The sequence below is a fragment of the Cloeon dipterum genome, chromosome 3, assembly GCF_949628265.1.
Source record: "Cloeon dipterum chromosome 3, ieCloDipt1.1, whole genome shotgun sequence".
Classification (NCBI taxonomy): domain Eukaryota; kingdom Metazoa; phylum Arthropoda; class Insecta; order Ephemeroptera; family Baetidae; genus Cloeon; species Cloeon dipterum.
The window spans coordinates 34274240-34292608 of NC_088788.1; the positions used below are offsets into that span (position 1 = coordinate 34274240).

The 18369-nt window shown below is 42.3% G+C and overlaps 5 protein-coding genes across 7 annotated transcripts; 3 read left to right on the plus strand and 2 right to left on the minus strand.

The window, feature by feature from the left end:
• Positions 1 to 168: 168 nt before the first annotated feature.
• Positions 169 to 967, minus strand: ATPsynD (ATP synthase, subunit D). Its single transcript, XM_065484637.1, has 3 exons — positions 757 to 967; positions 528 to 696; positions 169 to 470 (listed from the first exon to the last, which is right to left on the minus strand). Exons 1-3 carry the CDS (start codon positions 876 to 878, stop codon positions 252 to 254), a joined length of 510 nt encoding a protein of 169 aa, XP_065340709.1. The 5' UTR covers positions 879 to 967; the 3' UTR covers positions 169 to 251.
• Positions 968 to 1773: 806 nt separating this feature from the next.
• On the plus strand, positions 1774 to 17986 carry slv (saliva). Of its 3 annotated transcripts, none has more exons than XM_065484635.1 (7): positions 1774 to 1785; positions 16774 to 16866; positions 16925 to 17002; positions 17054 to 17177; positions 17238 to 17396; positions 17447 to 17566; positions 17629 to 17986. In XM_065484635.1, exons 2-7 carry the CDS (start codon positions 16790 to 16792, stop codon positions 17731 to 17733), a joined length of 663 nt encoding a protein of 220 aa, XP_065340707.1. In that variant the 5' UTR covers positions 1774 to 1785; positions 16774 to 16789; the 3' UTR covers positions 17734 to 17986. The 3 variants fall into 3 exon arrangements, with proteins under 3 accessions (XP_065340707.1, XP_065340705.1, XP_065340706.1); XM_065484633.1 differs by lacking the exon at positions 1774 to 1785 and adding an exon at positions 16234 to 16315 and having other exon boundaries at positions 16654 to 16866; XM_065484634.1 differs by lacking the exon at positions 1774 to 1785 and adding an exon at positions 16275 to 16380 and having other exon boundaries at positions 16654 to 16866.
• Positions 3574 to 13382, plus strand: LOC135939489 (uncharacterized). Its single transcript, XM_065483898.1, has 13 exons — positions 3574 to 4174; positions 6427 to 6552; positions 6615 to 6918; positions 7228 to 7502; positions 7559 to 7928; positions 8156 to 8627; positions 8691 to 8899; positions 9215 to 9362; positions 9423 to 9627; positions 9686 to 10038; positions 10356 to 10729; positions 10787 to 11152; positions 12018 to 13382. Exons 1-13 carry the CDS (start codon positions 3963 to 3965, stop codon positions 12534 to 12536), a joined length of 3933 nt encoding a protein of 1310 aa, XP_065339970.1. The 5' UTR covers positions 3574 to 3962; the 3' UTR covers positions 12537 to 13382.
• LOC135940340 (transmembrane protein 107-like) lies at positions 13953 to 14836 on the plus strand. The gene is made up of 4 exons (XM_065485187.1): positions 13953 to 14254; positions 14309 to 14376; positions 14435 to 14535; positions 14619 to 14836. The coding sequence occupies exons 1-4, from the start codon at positions 14162 to 14164 to the stop codon at positions 14777 to 14779; spliced, it is 423 nt and encodes a 140-aa protein (XP_065341259.1). The 5' UTR covers positions 13953 to 14161; the 3' UTR covers positions 14780 to 14836.
• Positions 14830 to 16152, minus strand: elm (calcineurin like EF-hand protein 1 elm). The gene is made up of 4 exons (XM_065485186.1): positions 15991 to 16152; positions 15540 to 15806; positions 15392 to 15485; positions 14830 to 15253 (listed from the first exon to the last, which is right to left on the minus strand). The coding sequence occupies exons 1-4, from the start codon at positions 16055 to 16057 to the stop codon at positions 15109 to 15111; spliced, it is 573 nt and encodes a 190-aa protein (XP_065341258.1). The 5' UTR covers positions 16058 to 16152; the 3' UTR covers positions 14830 to 15108.
• Positions 17987 to 18369: the final 383 nt, after the last annotated feature.

An 18369-nucleotide genomic window follows, 5' to 3' on the forward strand; every position in this document is an offset into this window, starting at 1 on the left:
ACTGATTTTTAGACCTTTGCCAGAAAACTGGCTAGTGACTCGTTATCAAAGATGTTATTAACTAAATTTATTACAACAAGTCTAAAAATACTTGTCAGTTGAAAACAAATTATTTGATGATTTAATTAGTTGGTGATAAGGATTAATCTATAAAAAATAATTTGATCATTCAGTTTGGCATAAATTTATTTTCCAACATGTCAAACGGAACTAACAAATTCTCTGTACAACCATTCATTCTAGCAATCAGTTTAATGGTGCTCAACATTCTCGGCCGCCTTCTGGTCCTCTGGAGTGTGTGGCCAGGCAGTGGGGTTGGTGGAGCTGATGGAAAGCTCGGGATGGGCATCGGCGAATTCTTCCATGGTCATCTCGCTGTACGGCAGCATTGCGTTGATTTTGGCCACCTCGGCCTGGGCAGCTGCGATGCGGCCGTTCGAGGCCTTGACAAAATCTTGGACAGCAGCCATCTGGAGAAGAACGTTTGGTTAAGAAAGGTCTTTAAATTGACCAACTCGATTGCGTACTCCTTTCTGGGCTTGGGCTTCGACTTGGCTGGTGTAGTTATCAGCTGGGTAGGGAATCTTAAGCGCCTCGTACTGCTTCTGGAAGTTGTCCACCATTCCGGCGACGGCGACGCGGCTCTTGTAGAATGACCAGTCAATCTTCGGAGGGCTCTCGGGGTTAGCAAGCACCCTGAGATAATTGAAAATATTATTTGAATGAAAACAGAAAAATAAATTGAATTTTTCCAACCTTCGAAGGTAGTTGTCGGACTTGGTCTTAAATGCTGTCAGCATAGCCTTCTGTCCCGCCGGAACCCTCTCGGCCAGAGAGGTCCAGTTAACAGCCGACTGGGCAATTCTTTTCGATGCCATTTTTACCGAAAAGATTCCTTATGCCGACAGAACAATTTTCTTCGCTAAATCGAATATGGCCGTCGAAAGAAGGACGTCCCACGCAATGCTGACAACTTTATAGAGTTCATTTGAAATTTGAAAGCTACCAACTTATCCAGTTGGCGTAAACCTCAATAAATATCTTTTTATGAGTTCGTACAAAAAATTTAATAACGCCTATAAAAATTAATAGTTTTTCTTATTTAGCGAAGGAAAAAAATCATTCATTTTCATTTGTATCTTTTCTGGGGATTAATTTATTTTTTGATCACATTTGGACAGTTAAACTTAACGGAACTAAAAATGTAGTGCAACACACACAGATTAAATATGTGTAAGACATAAATTATTAATTTGCCGGCCGATAAATTAATCTGCATTTTATAATAGAATGAAGGTTTTATTTTGATATTGTCCGGATAAGCTCAGAACCGCTCAGAACTTCGAAGATCTTTATTTTCCTCAGCAAAATTAAGTCTTACATGAAAGAAGCACAAAAGAAACCCTAACGAGTTGTTAAAAAACTGCGACAAATTTTGGAGATTCCTTGAAATAATTCGAATATTTAAAACTAAATACAAGTAACACATAAAGTTCAATACTCGCGCGTCTCGAGATGATGTTCATGCGACGCGTAACAATATATTTAATTAGATTTCTGGCTTGCGCAGCTGCCACGCATTTGAAGAGCTCTCTCTAAACGGAGAGCTCTTCGATGCAAATCAATAATCAACATGTCTGTCTGCTGAGCTTAAATTACTGCAGCTCCTATGCCATATAAAATTTAAAAGCTACACAATTTGAAATGTGCCTGTTACTCCTGATTAAATCTCATGGCAAAATATAGCAAAATAAAGGAATCCTTGTGCAATGAACTATTTGATAAATCGTGTTAAAACTCATGTATACAAAAACTAGTTTTCAGCATTTAGAGTGCGCGCTTATTTGTTGTGTTCTGATATTGGATTTCATTGAGCTATCATCTTCAATACCTGTTGCGATTCTGCACAACTGGATTAAAGGGAACTTCCGGCATGGATGTTTTTAAAGAGAGCCATCTGCTATCTGCTTATTTCCCGGCGTCGAGAAGCGCGAGAAAACAGCAAAAACAGGAGTATTTTCTTTATAGTTTAATTCTTTCTAATTAACAAAGTATCCAGATCAAAATGTTTATTTTTTGCCTCTGTAGTTTAGTAATTTAAACCTTCGACTTCAATATTTTTTGTAGTATTCAATTTTTGTGCTTCGCTATATGTAATAGTCTGTAATTTTTACGGCGGAGTTCCAAGGAAATAAGCACTCTTTAATAAAAATTGTAACACATTATCACTGCTCAAAAACAAGCAGCGAACGGTATGATATCCATATTTATCTTGTTTACTGTATATTCTTTTAATGTTTAATAAAGCTTTTTTCATTCATGACAATAATTTGTAATTTTTGTGACACTTCTAGTGCGCTTGTTTGTTAAATTTTTCGATTATTACATTATATTTAAAATATCCTTAATATGGCTTCAAGCTTAAAATGTATGACAAAGGTGGAGTGATCTTTCACCAGTTGCACTGTTTAAGGGTGAAATTATTTCAACCTTCTTTTTGCACCATCAAAAACGGAATATTTTTACTTTTTTTATTTGTTTGCGCCTCATTGTGCAACGGGGTTGAGTAAACCTGAAAACACCTTCAGATATTCATGATGAGGCGTGGAGTGGAGTCGAGCGGTACGCAGTTTTTGTATTTGTTATAAATTCCTCACTTTGTTACGATGCGCGGCCTAAAAAAATACGTTTATTCACCAAGTCTTCGGCTTCTATATAAGCGTCAGATTTACAGAAACTGCAAGCCGTTTTAGATAGCTGAAGCAGTCAAAGGGTTTCAACCCCTTTTCAACCCCATCAAAATTGGAAAATGTATTTTTCGCAGGTTAGTAGTAAACGAAGCGACTATATTTGCGCGTGTAAACAACTAACAATAGCTCCTATAAATCATCATCATAAAAATGTTAGTGTTTATACCTGCCAAATTTTGGTCGTTAATAAGAAAATTACTGTTTTCAACAATTTTACACATTTTTAACTTTAACGGAAGGTTGAATATCATCAAAAAATGACCAAAATCGCCGGAGCCCAGAAGAATTTTATTATTTTTCAGAGATGTTAAAAAATAAATCTTTCCCAGAATGATTGCTTTTTGGTTTCTACGGCTCTTGTGTGTCTATTTGAGTCTTGATTGCTTTTTTTCGCAGTGTTTCAGCGCAGAAAAAATATTTGACCTGAAGCAAGAACGAAAACAAATAAACGCGTGTGGGTGACAGTCTGGCTATGCAGCGGCTTGAATTAAACACTGCTGTGTGTGTTCAGAGAGAGCCGAATCGCGTGCAGCATCACGAGATCGCATTGCCGGCTGCTTAAAGGGGTTGTTTTCGAGAGTTGTTAAAGTTTCTCACAGAGCAAAGCGGGCGGGCGGGCGGGCGCTCTTTAAAGATAATAGAATATTAAAGCGGCTGTGGCAAATGAAATGAGAGCGCGCGTGTATGCGGCCGGGCTGATCCCGAGTGAGTGAGTGAGTGAGTGGACAGTGAGCGGCACGGGGTGCGTGCACGCGCGCGGCAATGCCGTCTTATATGTTAGCGGGCAGACAGCGATGAGCGCGTGTTCCCCTAACTGCGAAGCGTGCACGTTTCTCGGCCGTAAATAGACGGCAGCTTTCGGCGCGGTGCGCGCTCCCGAATTCGATCAGTGGAGAGATGGCAGGGCATCCATGTTGGTGTTGCGGCGCCGAGAGAGCTGCTGGCTGCACGGGTCGATTTGCTGACGAGGGAGGGGCCGCCCCGAGAGAGCAGGCTTCGGCGCCGTGCCTTGCCCTGCCCGTGTGCCAGCCTGCCCGCACCCCCGAATAGCAGAGAGACGAGTGAGCGAGCAATAAAGACGATAGCGCGTTCCAGCAGTGTCAGCATCAGCATCAGCATCAGCGCAGACGATGACGATGACGACGACGGCGGCGGGCGTCCGGCGGCTGGCCGGCCTTGAAGAGGAACTGCTGCTCGGCTGAGCGATGCGCGATGCCGCGCAAGCAGCAGCCGAGCGAGGCCCGGACGCTGTCCGCCGGAGCCGGACAGGCCGGCAGGGACACTAAGCGTCTCGTCAAGAGTATCTACGTCGGCGCCAGCAACGCGCTCAGGTGGAGCAGCCTCAAGCGGCGCCTTCGCTACGCCAGCGACATTGAGCTCGTGCAGCACCTGCTCGACCTCGCCGAGTCCACCCACGACAAAAGGTCAGTCGCTGCTGTTGCTGCTGCTGCTGCTTTAAACAGCGCCCCTCTATCGACCCATATTTTTTGTTTTATTTCACAACCTTTCCGAAACGAGGGACACGTTTTACGAGCGACAAAATTTATTCTGCCTTTTTTGTACGAAAAAGCAGCATTCGCAGCCAAGCCCTTGACCTTGTGAGTGCATACCAGAGTCTTAAAGCGTTTGCCGGATCGCACGCCATTCCCCCGACACCGATCTGAATTTTCCCTTTAAGCACAGCTGACCTACAAGTCAAAATACTCGCGCACGTTGTGTCCGTGTGTTTTTATTCAACTTGCCGAGGTTTCTGTCAGACAGCGGTTTTTTAATTAATTCGTTTGATCGTGCCGTGCGCGAGAGGGTGCCTCCAGATGTGGGATGTGAATCATACACCCACTTTCGCTTGCTTGCTCGCTCGCACTCGCGCTCCATCCCTAGCAACTCGCTCATGCAGACTCTCCTCTCTCTGTCTCATTAAAAACGCGATCAATAATGGCTTTCGCGCCATATTCCCATTTATGCCACCGACCTCGTGCCGTGCTTATTGTTCGCTGCGGCTGATGAGAGATCAAATCCGTTGAGATATGCAGCCGCAATATATCGATCAAAATTTCGCCATGAAAATTGCACGGAGAAGACATCGCAAAAGTGTGCAGCACTCACAATGAGGGGTTCTTTCTTTTCAACGCAAAGCCTGCTATATTTATTACCATGCAAAAATTCCTGCGGGAAAAATTAGTTTCCCAGAGCAAACGTCAATTCAAAGATACCAAAATTTTCATTTTTAAAATATTTATTGATTACAATTTAATTTTTGTGGAATACATTAAAAATAAGAGAGTTTTAGGCTGCAATAAGCAGTTGATCAAACTGCAGTTCAATTCAAATATTGCCCATTTTTTCCAATTTTTACAGCGCTTGACCATATTATTTTCTTGGCAGATTTTGGTTGCTCTTGTCGAGATCCATCCTACGGCGTACATCACATATTGGGGAAACTCTTTGTTGGGAAATAAAATAAAATTTCAAGTAGGGAGACAGTTTTCCCCATTTGAAGAGCATGCTAACTCTGAAGCGACTTTAATCGAAAATGTACGGTGCAAACCAGGTCAATTTTTGCTATAAATGCTCCTGAGGGATTAGTTTATGCATTGGCAAGAAGAATTTTCCAGTTTTTTCAGTATCAATTCTCTTTAAGAGTGAATTTTGAGGGTAAAAATTATATCGCGCGTCCTCGCACAGGAAACAGCTCACTGTTTCAGCCCCCGAGGCCTTATCAATAGTCATCTGTACAAATAAATTCGATGCCGCAATATATGGTGCAGGGAATTTCCGAAAGACCAGCAACGTTTGACACTTTTGACAAAAAAAAAACGCGATCAAATAGACACACAAGTAACAAAATTTGTGTGAAATCATAATTGTTGGACGCGAAAAACACTAAAAAGAGAAATCCCTGTACCTTAATTCTAATTAAACGGGTATTTATTTAGTGCCTTCAAATATTTTCGCATTTGAGAATGAATTTTAAATCTGCAAAAAATAATAGCAAAAAAATACACACAGAGGAAAAAACACTAAATTATATGCTCGTCATGCGGAAATTGACGTCGGCGAATCAAGATTTAGTCAACAGACAGACACATAACACGTTAAAATTATTCCCGCAGCTGATTTTTTGAGTTCTGACAGAAAATATCCATTTGGCTGGTCTTGAGGCTTCAAGGGGCTGGGCCCAATTATTTCCGTGAAGGAATACGCTCACTGTCCAAAAGGGTTCTGACCGGGGGCGGCAGCAGGCGCCCTTCTCCCCCCTGAATCACGTACTCGCATCGAAATCAGTCATGACACTGCTGAACTTCGTGAAAAACAGCAAGTCGTTGTTTTGAAGTTGCATCTCGACTGGCAGATATGATTAATTATATTAAAATAAAATGTAAATACCCTTGCACATCCTCATGCTTTCCACGAAGAGGATAAAGCCATTTCTACTTTTACTGGCGTAGGTTGTTTTTCATTTTTTTTTTTGCAATTATTGGAAAGAAATCTTCGTTCACATTTTTGTGAACAATCGGAAATATCTTTTACTGCAGCTGGTCGCAGTTCAAATTCGTGAGCTTAATTAATTTCCTCGATTTTTCCCAAAAGATTTATCCTAGGGATTGTGATTTAAGAATACATTGTGCAAGAATAAATATAAAAACAACCCCTTTCCCTTTTATCTGTGTGGCAGTATCAAACCCCAAGCTGAGAATGAGCCAGAAGCAAACGGCACAGCGGATGATGAAGAGGAGGCCGTAATCGAGGAGCCGCCGCAGATCGAAAAGAGGGACGACCCCGACGGCAGTCATGATCGCACGTATGTTGCACGAAAACGGGTCTATTTTCGAGTCGAAATAATCGCTTTTCAAAAAACAAAAGGGAAGAGAACGAAGAGAGCTCGCAGCCTTTGGTGCCGGGTTCGCCGCAAGTGGAGGAACACAAAGAGCTCGAAAGTAGGAAGAGTGGTAAATCGCACACAGGCAAAAAGGCGCACAAGCACCACAGAAAGAGGAAACATCACCGCAGCGGCGGAGAGAAAGTCTCGAAAGAGCAGACGGATGCTGGCGGCGGCGGCGGCGGAGGAGGCGATCAAGAGAACGGCGACGCGCCCCCAGAAGCGAGCAAGCCCGCCGAGCACCACGAGTGGAAAGACAATCACAAACACCACCACGAAAAAAAGAAGGTAAAAATTTTAATTTTAATTTGGTAGTTTTAAAATCAGCCAGTTGGTTTTCATATTTTTAATATATTCTTCACAGTTTCAATGCAATAGGAGCATTTCTGAAATCTATTCCTGAAAAAGGTGGTTAATATCGTGACTGGACATGCTCCAATAGCTAAACTTGGCTGGTTTTCGTACCTTTCCAGCAGCTTTGGGGAAAAATGTCTTGTATTTCAATCAAAGCACTCGGTTCGGGGAGGCGGAAAGATGGCCTCATTGAGCCCAAACACCTTTCTGTCCTCTCAGGAATTCATTCAATTTGTTTTGTAGAACTCAAGCTCTTCACGCGGAAAGAAAAAGCGGAAGCATCGAGACCGGAGTAGTGGTGAGGACAGACTTTCGAGACAGCACCACCAAAACGCCGATGCAGCAAACTCGACGGACACAGTGTTAGAAAACGAAAAAACTCACGAGATAGAGACTGCACTTGATCAAAAATTTTCTTCCCCAAAAACAAGCAACGGTTTTGTAGAGTTAGAATCTTCTAGTCCAAAAGTACCTGAGGCCAGACACAAACGCAAGCACAAAAAGAAATACAAAAAGCGGTAAAGTCATAAATTCCCTTATCATCACCCTTAATGCGCGTGTAATATTTTCCCAGGTGTGAAATCGACAGCCGAAAGGCTCCTGCGGACGGCGTTGCGGAGCCGGCTAAAGCGTCGACGCCCAAAAGCAGCCCAGAGCCAGAGCAGTGCACCGTGATCGAAGAGGAGGCTCCCGCGCCCGCGCCCGCGCCGGTCTCAGTTTGTCCTCCCGAAATCCAGCGCTTCCCGCAGCCGATCCCAGCTCTGCCCCCGGCTCCGCCAGCTCCAATGATTAAGTGCGCTGATCTCGAACCCGACCTTCCACCACTGGTCGCCCCAGCCAACCCATTTGTTGAGTCCAAGTTGGCCATCAAACTCAAGCTGTGCACCGAATGCGGCACGCGACACTTCCAGGATTGCTGTCCCTTGCACAATCCAGACATTGAGGTAAAAATTAAGTCAAATTAATGCATCCTGAATGTCTCGAGATATTTGGATTTCGACCAGCTTTCATCTTTCAAAATTAAACTGCGAATTTTTGTCTGGTGGCGGCTGACATTATTTTAAACGTGGAGTTAGATAGTGCTTCCATATTTTTCCTCTACAGTTTTTAATTTTTGACCCTTTTTCACCGGCGACTCATTATTAATTTTTATTCTGCAATTTGTTCCCAGGTGAATGATGACATCACCCTCTCAGAGTGGGTTTCCCTGCCTGAGAGTAATCGGAGGAGTTTTGCAGAGGAGTCCCTGCCGGTGGATCTGTTGAAGCTGGAGGAGCGAGACGCGACGCACGGACAGAGCGTTGTGGCAAAAGTGGTCATCAAACGGCTTACGCAGTTCGGACCGTTGCACGGTGAACGCATTCGCGAGATGGACATTGCGGACGACTTCAACATGCGCCACATTTGGGAAGTGTGCAGCGAGAACGACAAGTTCTATCTGAACACAGTCTCCAAGGACCATTCCAACTGGCTTCGGTTTGTGCGGCCGGCGCCGATCAAGGAGAAGAGGAACGTCGCAGCCATCGTGCGAAACGGCAAACTGTACTTTGTCACCCTAAACAACATCCTCCCGGGAACCGAGCTGCTCTTTTGGCTGGAAAGCGCCGCCTCCGGCTGGTCCAAAAAGAAGATGGAGAGGACGAGTAAGAATTTTCAATTGTGCTCGTTGTGTTCGTATATTATGTTATTTATTAATTCGTACGCAGATTGCGGTGGCTGCAACCTGAAATTCAGCAACTCGCTCTACTACAGGATACACTGCTCCGTGTTCCACGACCCTAATTTCAGTCTGACAATTCGTAAATACCACTGCAAAGTGTGCGGCCTCTCCGTCTTGGGCAAAGAAAACATAATGAAGCACGCGGCGGAGCAGCACGGCGGAAAGGGTGCCTATCAGTGCCAATTTTGTAAAAAGGTATGTTCATTGCATGCAGGGCCAAACTGGCTTATCGGGTGAGGCCCGTGCTCCTTCCAAATTTGCCCTTTTGTGCCTGCAAACCCTTTAAACAAGTTAAATTCAACTTTTTGCGCGTTAAATTAATGCCTTTTTGCAAGTAAAATAGTGTTCTTACACATCAAAAAGCTGTCCTCCTTGGGTCTCTTTCATTTCCGCGCCTGCAGAATTCGCTGCATATGCAACCTGTTTGTCACGTGTGCCGAGCACGTTGCATATTGACGCCACTTCGCAGGCGCCCCCACATTGAAAAGCATTATTTTCGAATGTTTTCAGTTCTTTTTGCGCCTCAATTATCTGGAAATGCATCGTACTTATGGCTGTGCGGCGAATCCACAACGAACTCGACCCCTCTGTGATTTCTGCGGCAGAAAATTCTGCCAACCACAAAAACTAAAGGTGCACATAAAAAGGATGCACAGTGGTAAGAATTCATCTTTTAGTTTTAATTCGAATTTAGTATAATTACCATTTTATTTCGCAGATTTAGCTGATGTTCTCAAAGAGTTCCAATGCAAGATGTGCCACAAACTGTTAGGCTCAAGAGCTGCGTTGCAAAGACACTTGAAGGAAGTGCACCACAAAGACATGATCGGCGCCTGCACCTGCGACCGCTGCGGCAAAATGTTTCAAAACAAGTCCAACTTGAAAATTCACATGCTGACGCATTCAGGGGTCAAACCCTTCAAGTGAGTCATTTTTTCTTCGTGGTCGAGACAAATTTAAATAAATATTGGATTATTACAGGTGCAAGGAAGGCAGCTGCTCTGCCGCGTTCACGACCAAACAGTGTCTGCAATTCCACTACAAAAAGGTGCACAGCTACACGGACGACAACATGCCAAAGATCGAGCGCTGCGTCGCCTACACCTTCGACGCGTACGCAGGTGGGCAAAACAGTTCAAACGAGGCGCAAGAACCGGAAGAGACCATCAGCCCGCCCTTCACACCAACCTGCACTGAAGACTCGCAACCTCCTTCGCCCAGTCTACCATCTTTGGAGGATGATGAGAACAGCGGAACCTCCAATTTGGCCATTGTGAATGAGACCAATTCCGTCGTGCTCGAGTCAAACCTCGGCAGCGTTCAGCCAGACTCAGGTATGGAAGTTGTTTTGAATTTAATTATTTAATTGGTTTTACAATGGCTGCACCCATAGTTATGGTTAATAAGGAATGGAAGGCTAATTAAGTCGTTAAAAACGCGTTCACCCTGAAAGAGAAATAAACGATAAGCAACCAAATCGACGAACCAAAATTCCTCTTGAAAATAATCCACCAAGCCAAACATTCCATCCTTTCTTTTGAGAGCTAATTTCAAATAGACATTTCAATCTACTATTCCTTGCCTCAAAATTAAAAGAAAAATTATTTATTTCATCGATATAATACTCACAATTTTTAATTTTACTTTTTAGTGATCTCAAATAGTTCTTCGCCTCCAATAATCGTGAGTCCGACCAACTCCCCGATGCTTTCGACCGATCTTTTGCCTCGGACGGGCGCCATTCTCAGTAAAGCCAGCAAAAAATGGATGGGCGACATCATCGCGCCCTCGACGCAAATCCCGCCGCCCGTTGAGGGGATGCAGCACGAAAAAAGGTGGCACGGCGACATTCTGCAGTCGGAGCAGGTTGCTGTGGAAGGGCCCGACCTGATCATGGAGAAGAACAGGTGGGGCGAGGAGGTGAACCAGCTGCGGAACGAGATCTCCTCAATCACCAGACGGAGCGACCTCTCAGGATACTCGAGGATTCTGCGACCTGGCGAAATCTCCGATATGCCTGATCCAGTGAGCATCGGAAATTATACAACAAAATTTCAAATCTCACAAAAAAATAACTTCCAGTTGAGGAGAAGCCCCAACTCCCTTGCGTCAGACTTCGGCACCTTGAGACGCCCTGACGCGGACGACTTCGGACCCTTGCGGAGGCAAGAGCCGAGCGCGAGCCTGCTAGTCGAGGCGGCCCTGGACGCCGCCGAAAGAGATCTCACTGTAAAACTGGCCGAACTGAAAACCATTCCAATGGACCCGTCGATTCTCCCTACGTCGGTTCCTTGCTCTTCCAACAGCTTCCTCTCCAGACTGAACGGAATGCACTCAAACGAAATTCCGCCCGAGGCCGATTACGGGAACATGGTCATCAACAGCAAGGCTAACCGTATTCCTGAGACGGGACTCGACATGAGCTACAAACAGTACGAGCCAGAAATGGTTTGTATTTAATTCTATTCGGTAGTACATTCAAAACTTGACTTTTTATTGCGTTTACAAATAACATTATCAACACCGAATCTTGAATATTGACCATCAGAAAATCAGAATTGCATGCAGAATTGTTTCCTTATTTCAAGGGGGTTTAAATGTAGAGCATTTTGAGGTTGGAGTGTAATAAGCACTCCCTACACCCTTTATTTGGTCAGGGGAGGTCATGACGAGTCTAACGGTGGGTAGTTTATGCAATTCTAATGGTTAGAACCGGAGATTTAGAGTTTACTCGAAAAAGTAAAAATCTTCGTGAGTTTTCGAGTTTAAAAGTGGATATTTTTTTTTAAATAAATACGAACACCACTATAAATTTTTTCATGTCATGGGAAAAAACTTGTCATGAGTTTTAAGAATATTTCCGATATTCCAAAACCATGAATCATTTCAAAATTGTAAATTAGAAACCAAAATTAACAACAATGACCTTTGACCTATGACATGCATTTGGTGTCACTTCGATTGGGCTTGGTGAATGGAATCTAAAGCACACCTTATTTTTTAAATGTCACCACGGGGAGATGAGATACTGAGAACTCAAAAACCTTTCCAAATTTCACCCGTACAAAGAAATATAATGTCAAAACATTTGTATGGCGCAACATAATTGTAAAAAAAATCTGAGGTCGTAGGGTATGCTTGACTTCATGCAAAATATTGTTTTTAAAACAATAATGTGTCCAAATTTTTGGAGAATTTAGCGGCCAAAATAAAATATTTAAAAAGAGCACTCTAGTTAAGAAATGCAACCGAAAATAAAAAATAATTTAAAATGAAAATTACGACAATTTTTTTAATTGGATCGGAATTTCAGGTCGTGACTTCAGAAATATCAGGCGGCGGCGATTACCGCGTGATGCGCAGCCCAGATCTGGTGTTCGAGCCGCAGGAGCAGGGTCTGGACATGTCGCGGAGCTCGGCCTTCCCGTCGGCGGGATCGCCGTACGCGCGCTACCCTGAGCTGCTGCCGTCGCACCTGCACCCGCACCACCGAGCAGCGGTGGCCGCGGCCGGGCTCATGTACGAAATGGAGCCGGTGCGGTGCCAGTCGCCGGTGGCGGTGCCGCCGTCGCCGCCTCCGCCGTCGTACCAGACGGCCGAGCTGCTGCGCCACCACTGGCACCACCTGCCGCCCACGGCCCACCACACCCTCGACCTGAGCACGGCCCGCGGCGTGCAGGTGTCCCCCGAGCAGAGCATCTCGCCCCCGCCGACCGTGTACCAGAACTACCCCCCCTCGCCGGCGGCGGCGGCATATCACGCGTCTACCTCGCAGCCGAGGGCACCCACCCCCAACTACCACCAACACTCAGGATACTACTACTCATTCTAGCAGTCAGCGGGTCGTTTTATCCATTTTGATTAGTTATAGTTATCGAGACTATCAGACTTTGCAGAACACACGTAAAATATACAGCGCAATTCTGGTGAGTGGTACGTGCCAAAACTGGACTCGCGAAATATACTCATTTAATTGTACACACACACACACACACACTGTCGTATTTAATACTGAAAACAATGCTGCGGTCCATTCCTCTCATAAAGTGAGAACCGGTTTCCCTCTTGACACAAATTAAATCCTGAAATTTACAGTGTTTTAAAATGACCACGATAGTAAAAGGCGTTTTGGGACCAAACGAGCAAAACTTTTACAAAGTTAATAACCGCTACTCAGTTTTGTCTCTTTTCCACTAACGAGAGAGCATTTCCAAATCCATTCTTAATATCCAGAATCTAGTTGCAGTATTAAGTGAAAAGTAACTGGAATGCCAATTATTTCAAAACAGCAGCAGTCGCAAATACAAATGGTGTAATTCCTGCATTTATAAAGAGATGAATTGGATTCAGGAGAGCGTATACTATAAACCCAACTTGGTAAATTATGATATAATTAAATGTTGATATTCGTTTATTGAAATGGAAATAGTATAAACGGTAGATATTTCATTTGATAATTTACGTTAAAAGTGATACAATGCTCGGAAACATTATTATTTTAGTACATGGATGGCATAAAATGTTGATCAACATTAAATATGTATAAAACCCTCCCCACCATGAATATAGCACCTCTTTGCAAGTAAACGACCTGTACATTGGAAATGGGCGAAGCGATGTTGGAAATGTCTGCAAATTATGGTTATTATTATGTACTATTTAAAAATATATACAAATTAAAAAATGCTTTCGTTTTATTTTAATTCAGTAATGCTAGGTCTGAAAATTTTTTAATTTTATCGGAGCACCAACCTGATTCTTGGTATGTTTATAGGGTTATAAAAAGGCGTCAAAACCCCCAATTTAATGCAGTTTTCCCGGAAACAGGCCTCTCAATGTCTCAACGTTCACAAAAATTAGAATATCATCTCACGTTCTAATGATGCTATAAGACTTTGAAATTTGTGGCAAAAGGATATGTACGATTCAACCCTTTGTAGGCCATCAATAAGGCGCTCAAGAACGCCCAAATGTGTCCAATATTCGTTCCTGAGCAGCCTTTCAGCGCGTGGAGGGTCAAATTACTGTAAATAAATATGCACGTATTCTGAAGGTTCAGGACGCTGTAAAGTGTGAACGCCGAGATGCCTTTTCCTCCAAATTAATTATCAAACCTTATGGAATCACTCTTCTTGTTGAATGAGAATGAATTATTCATTTTTAACCTCCATATTCTCAGTGGTAGGAAATAATTTAATATCACGCAGTCCAGGTGCACCTGTCCGCACGCATGAGTTGAGCGGGGGTGAGTGTCACAGGAGGGGAGAATTTTGCGTGACTCACGAGACTGGCCGCAGCGGAAATACCTTCGTGAGTTTCACCAATCCGAGGGCAGAATGGAATCAAATGTGAGGCGCCAAGTCTAGGACTGTTCTCAATTTATTGGTTTGAAGCGATTCGAAAATGCCAAAGAGTGACTCCACATTTTGAGCGAATTTTCAAAAAATCAGTTCAAATATGACCATCCTGGCTGACGGAGGACTGATTCCCACTCGCTTCCTCACACTTCTCGCCCACCTCGTTGTTTTGATCATCTTAATATGGAGCAGGGTAGGACTTGAATGGCCCGCTTTTCAAAAACTATTACTTCCGCTTTTTCCGCAGGAGGAGAATGTGCACGCTTGCATGCCGTTAGAGTATTCGATAGAAGATTTCAAAACTAAAGACACTCGGTAATCAAACGGGATAGCTTTAAAATAAATTAGTATCAATCGAAACTATTAATTGCAGCCTATTAATCGGACTGTGCACGGCCGTGGCACTGATTGTGGTGGAACTCTTTGGATTCTTATCAGGCTTGTCAATGTTCATCACGTCAGTTTCTGCTGTCTGTATCCTTTTCTCAACTAGCTGATAGAAAATGTTCGCAATCATTGTAATTTTAATCAGAACGCCTTAACAAATAAACTAACAGCCTCTTTTTGCCACGGATTGGGCTCGATTTTGCTCTCGATGGCAGTGGTGGACAGTTGGGACTGCAACATGTTTTGGTGGGTGTTCGCAGCCACCAGCATAACTCCAGCGATAGTCGAAATTATCGCAACATGCATGCTGGTTATTTTGCACAACGCATGAGATTTAATTACAAGACTCGCAATATTTTTATTTTTACAAATAAAAACTGATTTTTAGAAGATAAATACATAGTTGAGGGTTTTATTTATACCTGTTCAAATCATAATATGATCATTATCACAAACTTCTTTTAACAATCAAGTCTCATTTCAATCTGTCACCAGGACTCTTTTCTCTACTGTTTATTAAAAATAAAATTATAGAAAATGTAACAATCACTATGCTTTGGGTATAGACTGGATCTAACTCTGGTAATCGTATATATTACTACTCTCTTCTAACTAGGCAAAAGTATCGATGCAACTTGGGAAAAAGATAAGCACACCTAATTAATTCAGGAATCGAATCGACATTTTCTGTTCCACATCAGTACGTTCCAAGGCGTTGCAAAATTCAGCAAACGAAATCATTTGATCGCCGTCCTGATCAGCCTCAAAAATTGTTCGTTCCGCTATGCTGGTGAGTTGTTCCTCACTAAAAAAAATAAAAATAATTTAGGTTGTTTTCTTAGATGGCTAAGATAGTAAATATTATATATGCCCCGTATTTCAATGCTCTCATTAATGTGCTCACCAAAGCTTCATACTAATTATAATAGTCTATCATTCGTACCTGATGTTGGATCCAACCATCATTTGCAAAATTGCCAGCAGCTCGTCTCTGGATATTTTGCCATCGCTATCAAGATCGTACATCTTAAAGGCAACTGCAAAGCGAATTTTTACCATCTATTTCAACTAATTAGTTCTAAAGAATTTACATTTCAGTTTTTGCTCTCGGGAGTTGAGCTTCAGGTCTTTGTTTTTCTTGATTGGCCTGAAGTGGGCCAAGACCTGCATGAACTGAAGGAAATTGATAGAGGAATCTCCAGTGCCCTCCTGGAAAAATGCATGGACGATCCTGTCGCCCAGGGGGTTGATCGCCAGCTCAGGAATCCGCAGCAGGTCCTCCCTACTCAGTGTTCCGCAATTTCCACGGTCCAAGCTGGTGAACCTGCTGTACAGACGCTCAATTTGGTTTGGCGTGACTGCAAAGTGAAAATAATTCAGTTTCAACGGCCGAAAACACGCACAAAGACAAAATCAAATTAGTCAATATGTAACGGCTGAATAATTAATGCATGTTAATGGTGGAAAACAGGGAAAACGGTGTGTTTGTGGTGCAACCTTGGCCCCTTTCAAAACACGAAACGACGTAATTATTACACTTACATCCAGTTTTCTCCTGGATTTGGGCAATTTCGTCCTCCCTCAGGAGCAACGAAGAAGTGTTTCCCATTTTGCAGAAATAAGTCGCAGTTCAGAGTCTGCAAAATCCCTTATCTTTATCGTTTTCGAATGGAGTTTATCCGATCACAACATACACTCTCCACTTTGGCCACAAAAGCGGAGACAGAACGACACAACTGCCACTCCTCCCTCCCCCTCTACTTATAAAGGGGGCGTGCTGCGTCTAGTGCACTGCACAGTGCACACTGAAAATTTGTTTTGTTGACGTTTCCACACCTGATAGAGTATAAAAAACCAGCCAAATTAGGCGAGTATAAACACAAATTAACTACGTGGGAACGGATAAATTAGGCTACTGTAATAAACATTATGGTAAATTTTGTTTGCTGTCATATTTGATTCACAAGTAAAACAGTAAATTTAATAATAAAAATTTTTGTTCTGTTTTCTATTTTGACAAATAATTACCCTTGAAGTTTTTCTTATCAGATTTTATTGTGTATATTTATATATTCTCTAATTACTGAACGTGTCTTTTTATGGTTTTCAAAGTTAAAACAACATTTTTTAAACGATAATGTGTATGTATTAGGCGAGAGCGATAAAAATGCTATCTCTAAAACTTTAAAAAAATGTTATTTCCAGTTATCATTGTTAAAAGGAGGGTTGAAATATTAAGTGAGGCTCCTTCCCGTCAACGGGAAACCAACATGGGATAACGTTAATTACTACATACATAGATACGTCAGAATTATTTGATAAGTCATCAAGATAATTCGTTATGAGCTTGACGGACTACAAGGAACCCTTGGCTGCAATTGCCGCTTTTTGTACAATTTTGCAGTTTCTTGCTGGAGTGTATGTTCAGTCATCACTGTGTTAAGCCCGATTTAATTAATTAATCTGATTTTATTAGGCCGGTATGCAGGAAGTTTTTCAAATCAGGAACAGTGGGCGACACCTCAGCTTTCCCTTTCATCGCAGGATTTTTGTCGTAAGCTTATTTTGTTTGGCGTGAATTTGTGTCACTAAAAAATAAAAACAGTTGCAGCCTGTGGCTCCGATATGGATATCTTCTTGGTGATAAGTCCGTCATTGTAACCAACGTTGTTGGAGCGTTCCTGCAATTTTCCTATGTGATATGCTACACTGCGTACAGCTCGAGAAAAGTAAGAATTGCTGATATGGTGAAGAAAATTAGAAAAACAAATTTATTTGCATATTTGCAGACCTCTGTGCTGCGACTGTTTCTTGTGATTTGCCTAGTGCTTCTCCTCGTCATCACCTATATGCAGTACATGCCAGATAATGAAACTGCAAAGACACACCTGGGTTTCATATGTTGTTGTGTGACTATCGTGTTTTTCGCCGCACCTTTTGCCAACCTGGTAATTCATATCTACAAATTTTTCCCAACGCGTTACAAAGTGATTTTCAGGCCCATGTAATCAAAGTAAAAAGTGCTGAGAGTCTTCCCTTTGCTATGATAGTGGCCAATTTAATTGTGTCTGCCGAATGGATGACGTACGGGATAATAATTGATGACGCCTATGTCGAGGTGAGACTATTTTTTCTTTTTAATGGTAAGCGATTGTTAAAATCTACTTTTTACTTTTTCAGATCACTAACGCTCTTGGTTGCATTTTGTCTGGAATACAGCTCTCCTTGTTTTTGAAGTATCCTTCAACACCATCCAAAAGTTCAAAAAACATTGGCATAATTTAGAATTAAATGAACTCGAAACAATGTCAAGATTTGGTTTTGGATTTGTTTACAAACACTTTGGTAAATATTGTTACAATATTGTAAATGTGTGATTAAGTGCATAAAATGTCCATAAGTTTAATATCAAATCAACTTTATTTTTACAATTATCACGCAGTATATCACTAAAGGAAAAGCGGAAAAAGTTTGAAAATATTGACTTTGACGCAGATTTATAAGCGTTTATGATTGCAAATTAAAATTTTGCTAAACACTTTTCATTGTTTGAATTAGAACATTGAGGAAATAATGTGATGATCGCGATGGTAATTGAACGCTTGGAGGCACAAGAGTTTCTCCAAAGCCTGATGTAAAAAATTTCATCCTTTCGTTTTGCATTTCAAATTGTTTCAACTAGCTTGAATGTGGCGGCTGTTAGTTGCTGGAATCCTACTGGATATAATTTTGTGGATAGATAAAATAATAACCTAGCTGGTGCTGTATTATTAAAAAATTTCTCATTCAAAAATTAATTGTCAACAGCAGCTGTCTTGTTCAGTACAGAGCGTAAGTTTAAATCAAAGAAAGAAATACACACACACGCACACAGGTTTAAGCTTTAATTTTAAGAAAACTGAATGACCCTACTTTTGATGT

Bases quoted from the DNA above. Each gene is read 5' to 3' on its own strand.
- ATPsynD (XM_065484637.1), bottom strand. From the start codon at position 878: ATGGCATCGAAAAGAATTGCCCAGTCGGCTGTTAACTGGACCTCTCTG. The intron at 697-756 runs GTTGGAAAAATT...CAATTATCTCAG, and splicing joins TCCGACAACTACCTTCGAAG to GGTGCTTGCTAACCCCGAGA. The intron at 471-527 runs GTACGCAATCGA...GTTCTTCTCCAG, and splicing joins AAGCCCAAGCCCAGAAAGGA to ATGGCTGCTGTCCAAGATTT.
- LOC135939489 (XM_065483898.1), top strand. From the start codon at position 3,963: ATGCCGCGCAAGCAGCAGCCGAGCGAGGCCCGGACGCTGTCCGCCGGA. The intron at 7,929-8,155 runs GTAAAAATTAAG...ATTTGTTCCCAG, and splicing joins TGCACAATCCAGACATTGAG to GTGAATGATGACATCACCCT. The intron at 9,628-9,685 runs GTGAGTCATTTT...GGATTATTACAG, and splicing joins TCAGGGGTCAAACCCTTCAA to GTGCAAGGAAGGCAGCTGCT.
- LOC135940340 (XM_065485187.1), top strand. From the start codon at position 14,162: ATGACCATCCTGGCTGACGGAGGACTGATTCCCACTCGCTTCCTCACA. The intron at 14,377-14,434 runs GTAATCAAACGG...TATTAATTGCAG, and splicing joins TTCAAAACTAAAGACACTCG to CCTATTAATCGGACTGTGCA. The intron at 14,536-14,618 runs GTATCCTTTTCT...ATAAACTAACAG, and splicing joins CACGTCAGTTTCTGCTGTCT to CCTCTTTTTGCCACGGATTG.
- elm (XM_065485186.1), bottom strand. From the start codon at position 16,057: ATGGGAAACACTTCTTCGTTGCTCCTGAGGGAGGACGAAATTGCCCAA. The intron at 15,807-15,990 runs GTAAGTGTAATA...TTCACTTTGCAG, and splicing joins AATCCAGGAGAAAACTGGAT to TCACGCCAAACCAAATTGAG. The intron at 15,254-15,391 runs GTACGAATGATA...TATTTTTTTTAG, and splicing joins ATGGTTGGATCCAACATCAG to TGAGGAACAACTCACCAGCA.
- slv (XM_065484635.1), top strand. From the start codon at position 16,790: ATGAGCTTGACGGACTACAAGGAACCCTTGGCTGCAATTGCCGCTTTT. The intron at 16,867-16,924 runs GTATGTTCAGTC...TGATTTTATTAG, and splicing joins TTGCAGTTTCTTGCTGGAGT to GCCGGTATGCAGGAAGTTTT. The intron at 17,567-17,628 runs GTGAGACTATTT...TTACTTTTTCAG, and splicing joins TTGATGACGCCTATGTCGAG to ATCACTAACGCTCTTGGTTG.